The sequence below is a fragment of the Peromyscus leucopus genome, chromosome 6 (genome assembly GCF_004664715.2).
Source record: "Peromyscus leucopus breed LL Stock chromosome 6, UCI_PerLeu_2.1, whole genome shotgun sequence".
In the NCBI taxonomy this organism is placed as follows: Eukaryota; Metazoa; Chordata; class Mammalia; order Rodentia; family Cricetidae; genus Peromyscus; species Peromyscus leucopus.
In genome coordinates, this window is record NC_051068.1 from 12,651,579 (window position 1) to 12,664,001 (window position 12,423).

At 47.0% G+C, this 12,423-nt stretch overlaps 1 protein-coding gene across 2 annotated transcripts in view; it reads right to left on the reverse strand.

Annotated features, from left to right (window-relative positions):
- The window catches only part of Gnb4 (G protein subunit beta 4), a 43,278-nt gene that overhangs the window by 1,755 nt on the left and 29,100 nt on the right, over positions 1 to 12,423 (reverse strand). For both annotated transcript variants that reach the window (XM_028872658.2, XM_028872655.2), the window contains exons 6-9: positions 11,049 to 11,211; positions 9,738 to 9,804; positions 9,449 to 9,650; positions 2,560 to 2,776 (exon numbers count right to left, since the gene is read on the reverse strand). In XM_028872658.2, coding sequence (XP_028728491.1) covers positions 2,560 to 2,776; positions 9,449 to 9,650; positions 9,738 to 9,804; positions 11,049 to 11,211 — 649 coding nt within the window. The remainder of the gene's footprint in view (positions 1 to 2,559; positions 2,777 to 9,448; positions 9,651 to 9,737; positions 9,805 to 11,048; positions 11,212 to 12,423) is intronic.

Sequence of the window (12,423 nt, forward strand, 5' to 3'; positions counted from 1 at the left end):
TTGTTTTTTAACACAAAAATACATCAATTTTTGTTCTCAATTTTTGACAAGTCATAATCTTTTTTACAAAAAGAAAAACTGAGACGGGTCTCATGTAGTCCAGGCTGATCTTGAACTTGGTACCCAGCCAAAGATAACCTTAAGATCATAATCCTCCTGGGTCTACCTTCCAAGTGCTGGGGGTAACAAACATGTGCCATTGAACCTGAGTGCTTGGTAATTTTCCTTTCTAGGAAAACAAATGTAAAGGCAAATTCCACATCTCCAGTTAAGTTCGTGCTAGTCCAGTTTTGCTACTGAACTGTCTTGCAATAAGAACACATTTTAAATGGAAGTTCAATGCAGTATACTTTTCCCACAAGAACAAGACAGCTGTCTTCCATCCTATTTCCAAACAGACCCAAATCATTCATTTAGTTTTCTGTTCAGCACCACACACAAACTGGTTAGAACTAGATGAAGCCACTGAGCTCATTACGTTCCGTTTGTTTTGCAGTGATCTGAGACTCACCCATCCTTTTACTGCACAGGACAAACTGAACAATTCTCAAGTTTTAAGTGAAACATGCAAATATTCAAATGAGAAGGAGAATATCCTCTCATTATCTCGTGGCAAAGAATGTGTGAACAGTCACTGGCCCGTCCGTCAGAGACGCTTCACCTCTCAGCCCTCCTAATCATGAAGCCGTCAGGGACTCTGAGGGTAAAATGCAATGTCAGAACCTAACATCTCTCTTTAAATATAGTTTCACTCTCAGAAGTTTATTGGTTTAAATATTCCCTGTAGTGTCTCCAGTCTGGCAGTGAATGGCAACTCTACCATCACGGGGTTGAAATAACGTAACAGAAAGCCCAGAGGTGGCCTCTCCGGTCACCTGGAACAGGCAGTGCACAGAGTGGCTCCCAAGTCTGGATCTGGCTGTGAAGTGAGACCCTGTGCTGAACCAGCTGGAGGACTGCTATCTGCAAAGCAAACCCGAAACTGGAGCATATCTTAGAAATGCTCTAGGATACGAGCAGATTAACAGCCAAATACAAAATACCTTACGGAGTTGCTGGCATTGGGCAGCAGATCCTTTTCAAAACTCGACTTGCCGGGTATAAAACTCTGAACTGCAGTTTGTTAACTGGTTGCAGAAAATTACTCCTGGAAGAGCTGAGACCCTGTGTGTGCAGACCTCAACAACCCTGAGGGTTTCCAGGTGGGGAGTGAGCAAAAGAGGCACAAGACTAAGCTACAAGATCCTCAGCAGGGATCTCTGGATGGGGGTGGGGGTGTGTGTCAAAACAGAACTGCATTAGCAAGGGGCCAGTAGGGGTGACACCCCCCCCATCTGCTGTCTGAGACCTGTCACATGACCATCTTGTGTCACATAATAATCTTGTGCCAGTTCAAGACTAGAGATTCAGTCACTAGGGCCACTAACATATCTCCTGACTGGAAGAAAGGAACAGTTGAGATTGGTAAAATGGAGATCAGAGTTGACTTGCTCAATTGTGATCCCAGCCCCCTCTGGAATCAGCCTCGGATAGTGGTAGGGAGCACAGGGAAGAAGTATGTGTGTAAAAAAAGAAAACGTAATAATGCAGGCATGCTATTTAAAGTTGGGTTTGGAGATGGGGGTCTTGATGTATAGCCCAGACTGGCCTCAAACTTGTGATCTTCCTGTCTCTGTCTCAGGCATACAACACTGTACCCTACCAGTTTTTCTTGGGGTGCAGAAGAATGTTTGTGGTGTTATAGTAGTAACAAACCACACACACAGCCACTTGATTCCTAGAGTATAATTTTAAATTATTTTAGTTAACATTAAAAATCCCAGCCGGGCGGTAGTGGCGCATGCCTTTAATCCCAGCACTTGGGAGGCAGAGCCAGGCGGATCTTTGTGAGTTCGAGGCCAGCCTGGGCTATCAAGTGAGCTCCAGGAAAGGCACAAAGCTACACAGAAAAACCCTGTCTCGAAAAACCAAAAAAAAAAAAAATCCCTCCATTGAATCCCACTTCCAGTATGGCTGCTTTGTTGTCTTTTAATGGGACCTGCAGTGGAGGGCTCTTGTTGAGGCTTGGAAGACAGTCTGCCTGTCCTCGGGATCAGTCCCAAGAGCATGAGTCACAGCAGAAACCATGCTTCCTGCCAGATTAGAGAGAGTGATGACTTAGCCCAAGTGACAGCTTAGCATGACATGATGGTAGCATTCACTGCCAATCCCAGCATTTAGAAGGTTGAGGCATGGGGATGTGGAGCTCAAGGCCAGCCTGGGTTTCATACTGAGTTCCAAGCATAAGAGCATGTCTCAGAATAGTAAGTAAGCAAACCAAGATGTAAGAAAAAGAAAAAACTGATTTGTGAAAGATGGCACCAATTTGTATTCACTGCCCTTGACCCTAATTTACCATATTTCAGGACCCAATGTCATTCTTCAACAGGGTACATGTTCCAACTACCCTCAAAGGTAATGAAGAATATGAAGGAGAGCACCCAGCTGCTGTTCTGAAAGCTCCAGGACGCCCAGAAGGCCCCAGCGTAAGACAGAACTGGCCTTGGCCACATCACTAACCTGCCCGGCCTCCTTTCAGCGCATCCCACACACTGCAGTTGAAGTCATCATAGCCGGCTAGCAGAAGGCGCCCACTCTTTGAGAAGGCCACAGAAGTGATGCCGCAGATGATATTGTCATGAGAATACAGCAGTAGCTCTTGGTCTGCACGGAGGTCAAAGAGCCTGCAAGTGGCATCATCGGAGCCAGTGGCAAAGGCATATCCACTTGGGAAGAACTAGAAAGGAAAAAAATACATAAAAACAATGGAGGCAGAGAACCTGGGACGGGAGGTGATGCAGGCTTAAAGTCTAATTTTGCTTCTTTCCATGTCAGTGACTGCTGAAAAGTTTGTTCCTTTTTATGTGAGCCAGGGTTTCACCATGTAGCCCAGGAGGTGTGAGCCACCACATCTGGCCTAATCCATATATATATATTTTAAATATTCTAGGCTTTAGTTTTAGCTGAAGAGTTGGGACTGAATAGCATATACAGAGTGCACTGCCCACTGTTCAGCACACAGTGTTAATAACACTGCTGTGGTCCTTCACTGTCGGATCAAAACATTTCCGTCCAGTGTCACTCAGGAGCCAGGAGCTGCACTGCACCGTGACAGCAGACAAGGATTGCATGTCCACACTGTTCCGTTGGAAGCTCCGCCTCGGCACCCCCTCCTCCCTCTCCAAACCCTGCCCCTTTAAGAAAGCCCACCAAACAGAACCACGCCTACAGGGTATTTAAGCTCCAAGCCATAGACCTGCCATGTGATCTCCCTGCCCTCCGCCCCAGATCACCAGGGACTGCTTTGCTCACTTTAAACCTGGTCCACCAAGAGACAAGAGGTCTCCAAAATACTTTAGATTAGGATAGATTTCTCTATGATAATTCCTGTCCTGTCCTGAAAACAAGGTTTATGAAAGATAGAATTTAAAACAATGCTGGTTTCCTGAGGTATCAAAGCTGCACCTCCATGCATTCATGTACAGGACATATCTTACTGGCAGCCAGGTTTTGTAATGTAAGAGTAATCAATCCCCTTGGTATTGACTTTAGAAACACTAAATTGTGTTTTGCCTTCTAGAGATACTAAACTGCTTCTACCTAACAGACATGACTCCCTGATGCTCAAACGCTTCAGAGATCTGAGAATATAGCATGTAATAAAAAAAAAAAAAAAAAAAAGCTTCTCATGATAGAGACATGCCAGTTCCTGGCAGCACTCTGTACCTCCTTAAAGGAACATGGATGGCTGCAGAAGAACTTCCACCTGGAACTTGCTTTAAATGTAGCAAAGCCAGCCATGGAGTGGAAAACTGCTTTGCCACTAAGACCCTGTCCAGACTGTGGACAAGCAGGACACTGGGGAATTGATTGGCCCACTTTGACAAGATAGGCTGGTCTCCCCAAATTCCTCCTCCACAGGAAAGTCAATCAGATCTTCTGGTCTTGGAAGCTGAAGACTGATACTGCTTTAGGACCTCTGTCCCAACAACCACAGAGAAACCTGGGGCAGCTGCCTCACTTCTGCTTACTCAGGTGGAATGTATCCTTCTCAGATCTGATGGTGTTTGATGACTAGGGTACTGATAGATTTACCATTTTAATAGCTCTCCCCCGACCTCAAGGCTACAACTACCATGGTATCTCATTAGTTCATTAGTTAAGTTTCCTGTTAAAATATAGGCAGGTTTGCCTTGTTCACAGGCTTCACAATAATGGATAAACAGGCTTCAGATGTAACTTTCCATTTAAGGTGATGTTATAAGTATAGACTTAAAGGTATGCCCCATATGGCTAAACCCAGGCCTTAGGAAAAAAAGGTTTTAACCCAGACATAGCCTTTGCTATGACACCAAGGTGTGAATCTGTTCCAGCTGTTTTACTGGCACCTTCAGGTTCCTGGGGAAAGAGTTCTGCTACTGTATCAAGAAATCTGGCCTGGTGGAAACTAATATCAGTCTCTAGAGACCCTCTTCGACCCCACCCATCTTCAAACCTGTATTTTACAGGTCCACTCTTCCTGCCAGACATGTGCCAAAGCCAACCTGTAAGGGGCCCTTCAGATATGCCAGCTCCTACAACCAGCTCTGAGGACACCAACCAGGCGAGGTTGACTTCACCCACATGCCCACTCATAAAAAGCTCCATCATCTCTTAACTCTTACTAACACCTTTACAGGATGGATGGAGGCATCCCCCACCTCCAGGGAAAGAGCAGATGTGATGGCTCAGGTACTCCTGGAACACATCATCCCCTGACTTGGCATGCCATCCCCCCAAGCTCCTGGGACATCAATACTTGGACCATCTCTCCAGGCTCAAGCAGGCACCTATACAGGACAGATGGTCTGTCCAGCAACTGGGACCCTCCACCCTCCAGTTTTCCAAATTGTCCCAATGAAGGGTCTGTCTGCTCTCCTGCCTTGCCCATTCATCTTTGTCAGCACAACCAGGGCACCTCTCCATTCCATTCTTTTTTTTTTTTTTTTTTTTTTTTTTTTTTGGTTTTTTGGAGACAGGGTTTCTCTGTGTAGCTTTGCACCTTTCCTGGAGCTCACTTGGTAGCCCAGGCTGGCCTCGAACTCACAAAGATCCGCCTGCCTCTGCCTCCCAAGTGCTGGGATTAAAGGCGTGTGCCACCACCGCCCGGCAGTCCATTCCATTCTTACTGGCCATCTCCACTGTTCCCATGGCTAATCCCGTTCAAAGGGCCGATGATAACAACCTATTTTTTCTCCTAGCAACTTGCCTTCTCTGCTTCCTCAAGAAACGGATCCCCCTGAGGCCTCCAGGATGGCAGTTAACAATGGAATGCTGAGCATGAGCCCACTGACTCCTGACTCCCCCTCCCCACATCATCCCATGCCAACAGGAAGTTTGAACCGTTGGAAGCTCCACCTCAGCCCCACCCCCACTCCAAACCCTCCCCCTTTCAGAAAGTTCGACAAGGCCAGGCAGTGGTGGCACACGCCTTTAATCCCAGCACTCAGGAGGCAGAGACAGGCAGATCCCTATTAGTTCAAGGCCAGCCTGGTCTACACAGCGAGTTCCAGGACAGGCCCCAAACCTACAGAGAAAAACCAAAAAAAAAAAAAAAAGCTCGCCAAGTATTTATTATGTATATAACATTCTGCCTCCATGTATGCCTGCAGGCCAGGAGAGGGCACCAGATCTCATTATAGGTGGCTGTGAGCTATCATGTGGTTGCTGGGAATTGAACTCAGGACCTCTGGAAGAACAGCCAGTATTCTTAACCTCAGAGCCATCTCTCCAGTCTAACTACAGGGTATTTAAGCTCTGGTCCATAGACCTACCATGTGATTTCTCCTCCTCCCTTCTCCCAAGATCACCAGGGAATGCTTTGCTCAGATTAAACCTGGTCCTTTACTTTTGATTTGGCTCAATTTGGCTTTGTGTTGGTGGAGAAACCTACTACCGGGGTTCAAAATACATATCAAACACTAAGATCAGCATCAGTGCAGTGGCCTCCCAGGACCAGGGGCCACCAGGATGCCTAAGAGGAGGTTAATACACACAAGTCAGAAACACAGCAACCTAAAACTCCCTGTGCCCATCATAAGTCAAGCACTGCTATTTATAGGCTGTTTTAAATATTACAGAATCCTATTATGAGAAATAAATTGGAAAGATTTCAGAAAATACAGAACACTAGGGCTGGGAGATAGCTCAACAGATAAAGCATTTGTGTGCCTGTGAAGACTAGACTGGGATTGCTGGTGTGTGCCACCATCATGCCATGCTATGGAGCCCAGCACCCACATGTGAGTGTGAGCCTGCCCCACCCACATGTATGCTGGCCCAGTGTGGAGGCCTGCCCCAGCACCCACATGTATGCTGGCCTGCCTGTACTTCAGCATCTGGGTTGCAGAGATGGGATCCCCCAAGGAAGCTAACTAAGTAGACTAGTATAGGTGAACTCTGGGTTCAACTGAGAGACCCTGCCTCAGTGAATAAGGTGAAGAGTGACCCAGGAGGACACCCAATATCAGCCTCTGGTCTACACACACAAGTGTTCACACATGCACACAGGAGCACCACACCTGCACACACATCACATACATTACACATGCAAAAAAACCACAAAATACACAACTTCCACTTCCAATAGATATGGAGTGATACAGAGCCAGGCATGACTGGCATGTGAGGAACATTTTCGGGACAGCCCTAGTCAGTGTGCCTTTCCACAGAGGAAAAGCACTCTTCCAGCTTCTGGAAACCACTTTCTCATGATGAGTTCTGTTCTCTGAGCACTGAGCCACTGATGCTGATTGCTTAATTTGTAGGAACAACGTGGCTGTAAATTGGTTTTATTTGCTATAGATGTGACTCTGCAGCCATGTTAAGGTTTTATGTATCAGGTTTGTTTAGCTTTCACTTAAGATTTCCTTCATTAATTTTGCTCCTGTGTCCCAGGCTGACCTTGAACTCACTGAGTAGCTGAGGATGGCCTTGAACTTCTGATCCTCCTGAGAGCTGAGGTTCCAGGCGTGGGCCACCACACCCAGCTTTCTTTCATGACTTACAGGTGTGTGTGTGTGTGTGTGTGTGTGTGTGGTGGGCGTGCACAGGATGCAGCCAGAAGTCAGCATCGGGTATTTTCCTCGGTCACTCCCCACTTCGTGTTGTTGTTTAGATGAGGTCTCTCACAGAACCTGGATCTGCAGCGCAAGCTGCGGGAATCCTGTCTGCTCCCCCAGTGCTGGGATTTAAGTTCTGCCAGGCCAGCTTTTTTACTTCAGTTCTGTGGATCAAAGTCAGGTCCTCACATGCGCACATTAAACACCAACTGAGCCATCTCCCAGCTTCCTTCATTACTCCTAATGAACAGTCCATAATTATCTTAGTTCTTTTAATTCCATATATTAATCTTCCCCCTCTGGAGTCTATTTGATAAATAGCCTTCAAAGTAGGGCTCTAACTTAATTTTTGTTAATACTTAGGCAGTTGTTCAGCTGTTAATTAATTTTTCTATTGATCTTCTGCTATATCATTCACTAAGTTCCTGGCAACAACCTTGTGTTCTTTTTCTGTGCGGGGGATTAGCCCTTGTTCTCAGATATGCTAAGCAAGTGCTGAACACTGAACTACACTACCAAGTTTTAAAATATTAACGTTTTAATAATACTTAGTATTTTATAACCTACCCTTAGGTTTTAAAATAAGTTATTTGATGGCTATGGTTGCTTCAATTAAATGTATTTCCAATTACTAAGTACAAATACGTCATAATACTATCTTTCAGCTTCTTGACTTACCTTTTTCCAGTCTCAGATCTGACTATACAGTTGGAAGTTTGAGGAGGATTTATACAGTGGGGCAGGGTTATTTCCACCTGTTTGTAACGCACGGAGACAGTCTCCATGCTGCACAGTCTCACAGGCACGGCCCAGCAGGGCAGCAGCTTGACTGGGTTCTTGGAAATGGCTGAGGCTGCTCTCACTGCGTATGACTTCTCCACTCCAAACAGGAAATGCTTTCCTCACAGATTCCTAGAAGGGCCCAGGACCCGGGACCACAAATTCTTCCTTCTACCCGCCCCGTGTGCCTCATGGTTTGGTCACCAAGAATTTCAAGGCCACTGCCTTCTATTTATCCAATCTCTCCAGGCCTCTCTGCTTTCTGTTTTGTTTTGTTTTTGTTTTCTGAGACAGGGTTTCTCTGTGTATCCCTGACTGTTCAAAAATTCCCTCTGTAGACCAGGCTGGCCTCAACCTCACAGATTAAAGGTATGAGCCACCACCACCACCAGGTTCCACTCTTGGCTTTTTAAAAACAGTTCCAGCCGGGCGTGGTGGCGCACGCCTTTAATCCCAGCACTCGGGAGGCAGAGCCAGGCGGATCTCTGTGAGTTCGAGGCCAGCCTGGGCTACCAAGTGAGCTCCAGGAAAGGCGCAAAGCTACACAGAGAAACCCTGTCTCGAAAAAAAAAAAAACCAGTTCCACTGTGTAGCCCAGGCTGGCTTCAAATCTGCAGCAATTCTCCTGTCTCTGAAGTGCTGGGACTAAGGCATGGACTTATTCCTAAGGCCTAGGCTACTTACACAACCCTGTATCACTTTTGGCCTCGACAGCACGTGCACACGTGGACATACACAGCCACAGGCGTGTGTGCGCACACGGACACTAAAGTAATCCTAACAGTCTCCAACACTTCCTGTGTTTCTAATACACAATTCATTTAGTCTCCACAGTTTCTGAGTAAGTAGCTTCAGCCCTGTTAGGACGGCTGGAATGTGAGGCTTGTTGACATTATGCAGCTCGGTCAGTTTCAGAGCTGGTACAAGGCAGAACTGCCACCTCCCTGATTTGGCTGTCTCTCTACAGAGAGCAGCACCCCTCCACACAGGATGCACCCCAGTGGTACCCCTCCACACAGGATGCACCCCGGTGGTACCCCTCCACACAGGATGCACCCCGGTGGTACCCCTCCACACAGGATGCACCCCGGTGGTACCCCTCCACACAGGCTGCACCCCGGTGGTACCCCTCCACACAGGATGGCTTCTCATCGAAACACGGCTACGGCTGCCTGCTCCCCAATGACAACCTGTCCCTACTCACTTTGGAAATAAAGCTTGTATCTTGTTGAAAAATAAGCACTCAGATTTATGGATTAAAATGTTAAAAATCAAGACCTACTGAGGATTTGGTGTTGTAAGAGCACACTGGTTATAAGAATCCATGAAAGCAATCTGTTGGTTACAATGCTGTGGTGTTCAGCACTTTAGACACACAGTCAATTTTTTGAGAGGTGGAGGCAGAAGGATCAAGAGTACAAGGTTATCCGCAGCTACAATAGCAAGGTCGAGGCCATCCTGGGCTACATGAGACTCTGTTCCTGAAACAAGCCAACAAAACAACAAACAAACAAGCATCCTTCACTTACGCTGACAGCATTGATGTCTGAGATATGTCCCGTGAAAGACTGCCTACACATCCCATCTCGGACATCCCACAGTTTTGAAGACGCGTCACAAGCACCAGACACAAAGGTCTTCAAGTCAGGACTCAGTGAGAGACTCATCACATCACCCGAGTGTCCTGCGAAGGTCGTAGTCTGCTGCCCCGTCTCGATGTCCCACAATGCACTGTAAGTAAACACAAGTACAGACACAAAATGACCACACCCCTCCCGGGTGTCTCTGCCCACTACTACAGGCTTCTCTTGAACTTACCACGTCGTGTCTCCTGAGCTGGTAATGATTTGTCCGTCGTCTAAGAATCGGCAGCAGGACAGGTAGCCTGCAGCAGAGAGCAGCGCATGTCAGGCCGTGGCCACAGTGACACAGCAGGACAAAAACCTTAACTCAGGCATCAGGGCCTTGTCAGTGGGACACAGGGCTCTGCTGCAGTGACTCCAATTCCTCGCTGTCTTCGGAGGTCCTCACTGTATCAGGCAGTGAGCACTCAAAGTGACCACATCAAGCATGGCAGCCCATTAGCCGCACAGTGTGTTTAACCCTGACACTGGGACACAACACTGTCATCTACAAAATTCATGCTTAAGAACCATACAATTGGATTTTCTTTTTTTTTGAGACAAGGTTTTAGTGCCTGTCCTAGATCTCACTCTGTAGAGCCCAGGCTGGCCTCGAACTCACAGAGACCCGCCTGGCTCTCTGCCTCCCGAGTGCTGGGATTAAAGGTGTGCGCCACCACAGTCTGGCGACAACTGAATTTTTAAAAATTGCAATAAAATGAGCTTTTTATTTTCAGTATATTTATTACAATGTGTTGGGCTAGCATTCATAGCTATCCTGGGCTCCACATGGTCTGTAGGCTGCAGGTGGGACACATCTAAGAGAGGGTGCTCCCTAACCAGTATCTAGAACCTAGAACCCATGGCAGAATGGGCCCAGTAATGGAGAAACGCTAAAAATACCATGAAAGCTTTATGGGAAACGTGGAATCTGCATGATTCATGTCCATCAGCATTTCAGAGTCTCCAAGTGGCAGAGAAACACTGTTCTGAGACTCTGTAGAAATGTGGTCAACAGACCGGAAGGATACGAGCGGCAGGGACCTCCTAACTACGGAGGCCTGGGAGTGAGGACTGCCACACATGAACAGGGCTTCTGGTGACGTAAAGATTCCACCAGCGCAGACAGTCCATCCCCGGGCCTTGTTCCAGGGCAGCAGAAAGTGCAGAGGCCGTATTTGCTTCCTTTTGTAGTTTTTATGACTGTCTGGATTTTTGGGGTAGCAAATTTATCATGTTTACAAAACAATAGTTATATTTGAAAGAAAGAAATCGTGGGGTAGCACACCTCCATGGGAGAATGCATGTGCATCCAAAGGCAACCCCCAGCCCCGAACTAAAGGAACAAAATGACCATTATCACATGCACTCTGAGAGTTGCTGCTTTTAGAGCACAGTGATTCTGCTGTCCTTTTCCTCTGGCTACTCGATCACAGTCTGCCACGTGTCCCCGGTCAGCTGTCAGGACAGGGGAGGCCGGGGAGGACAGAGACGTTTAACCACTCACCTGTGTGCCCGGGCAGTTCTCTGCTCACCCGCACATTCCCCTCTCGAGTCTTCAGGTTGTATATGGAGCAGATGTTGTCCAAGCCTCCACAGGCAACATAGTTCCCAGACGGGGCATAGGCACAAGTCATCACCCAGGAGGACCTCAGCGGAATGGCATGCATCTACCACACAAGCAATGCACAGAGGCACGGGGACTGTTATGGGGAAAGACTTCAAGGGCAGTGAAGTGCATTCCTAAACCTGTTTATGATGAGGCAAGCTTGGCTGGAAATCAGGCGCAGCTAAGAACAAACGGGCGGGAGCATGGAAAGGAGGCCATGAGACCTGAAAACCCCACAGGCACATGGGATGGATGCCCCTTTCTGTGTTAGCAGGCCACTTGGATTTGAAGTGTTCGCTTTAGGAAGAGTTTTATTTTTAATTATGTGCCTGTGTGGTAATGTGCAGGCGCCCTCAGAACCACAGGCACTGGATGCCCTGGAGCTGGAGCCACAGGGAGTTGTGAGCCCTTGATGCAGGTTCTAGGAACCGAACTTGGGGCCTCTGGAAGAGCACCAGGAGCTTTTAACCAAGTGAGCCATCTCTGTAGCGCCATACCCCTCCCAGTGTTAAATAAAAGCAAAGCTATGCGGATTCTGTCTTTGTTTTTTGAGAAACTATCTTAATTCCCTGTTGGCCTGGAATTACTTATGTAGACCAGACTGGACTCAAAGAGATCCACTTGCCTCTGCCTACTGAATAAGGTGAAAAATACGAATAAAGATTTTAGCAAAATCATTGGTACAATAATGCTCAAAAGAGGAATCTCCTATACCTGAACACTGAACCATAAAAGGGAGGGAGCTGAGAAGAGTCAGAGCCACTCTGAATGGCTTTTCCGAGGAGGCCTGCACGAGTGCCCTTGTATTAACAGGAATACATTCCAGGACCTCAGGGGCGATGCAATGGTCTAGTCAGACTTAGAAGCAGGTCAAGTGGAACAGCTGGCATTTGATTTACCAAGGCTAACCCCATAGAGGGTGTCCACACATCCTGTGATATGACCACGCTTCCTCTTGACCTAAAATAACATCATAAAAGTGTATTTGTTTTTCTGTTTTAGAAGAATGGGTTTGAATGAGACTAGTCTAATACCAATTAGGCTGGAAAAACTGTTAGATCACAAGTTTAACTACCTTTAAAGTCTCAATCAGACTGAGTGTGCAGCTCCTGGACACAGCACCTGCCAGGCCTGGGCAAGGTCCTGAGTCTAAACCTCGGCACTCCAAGGGAAAGGCTTAAGTTATTGCTCATTTCACAAAACACTGTTTCTGACTGATTAGTCAATTACTGCTAATGCATGCATGGTACAAGAGGATCTGGCTTGTAAAATA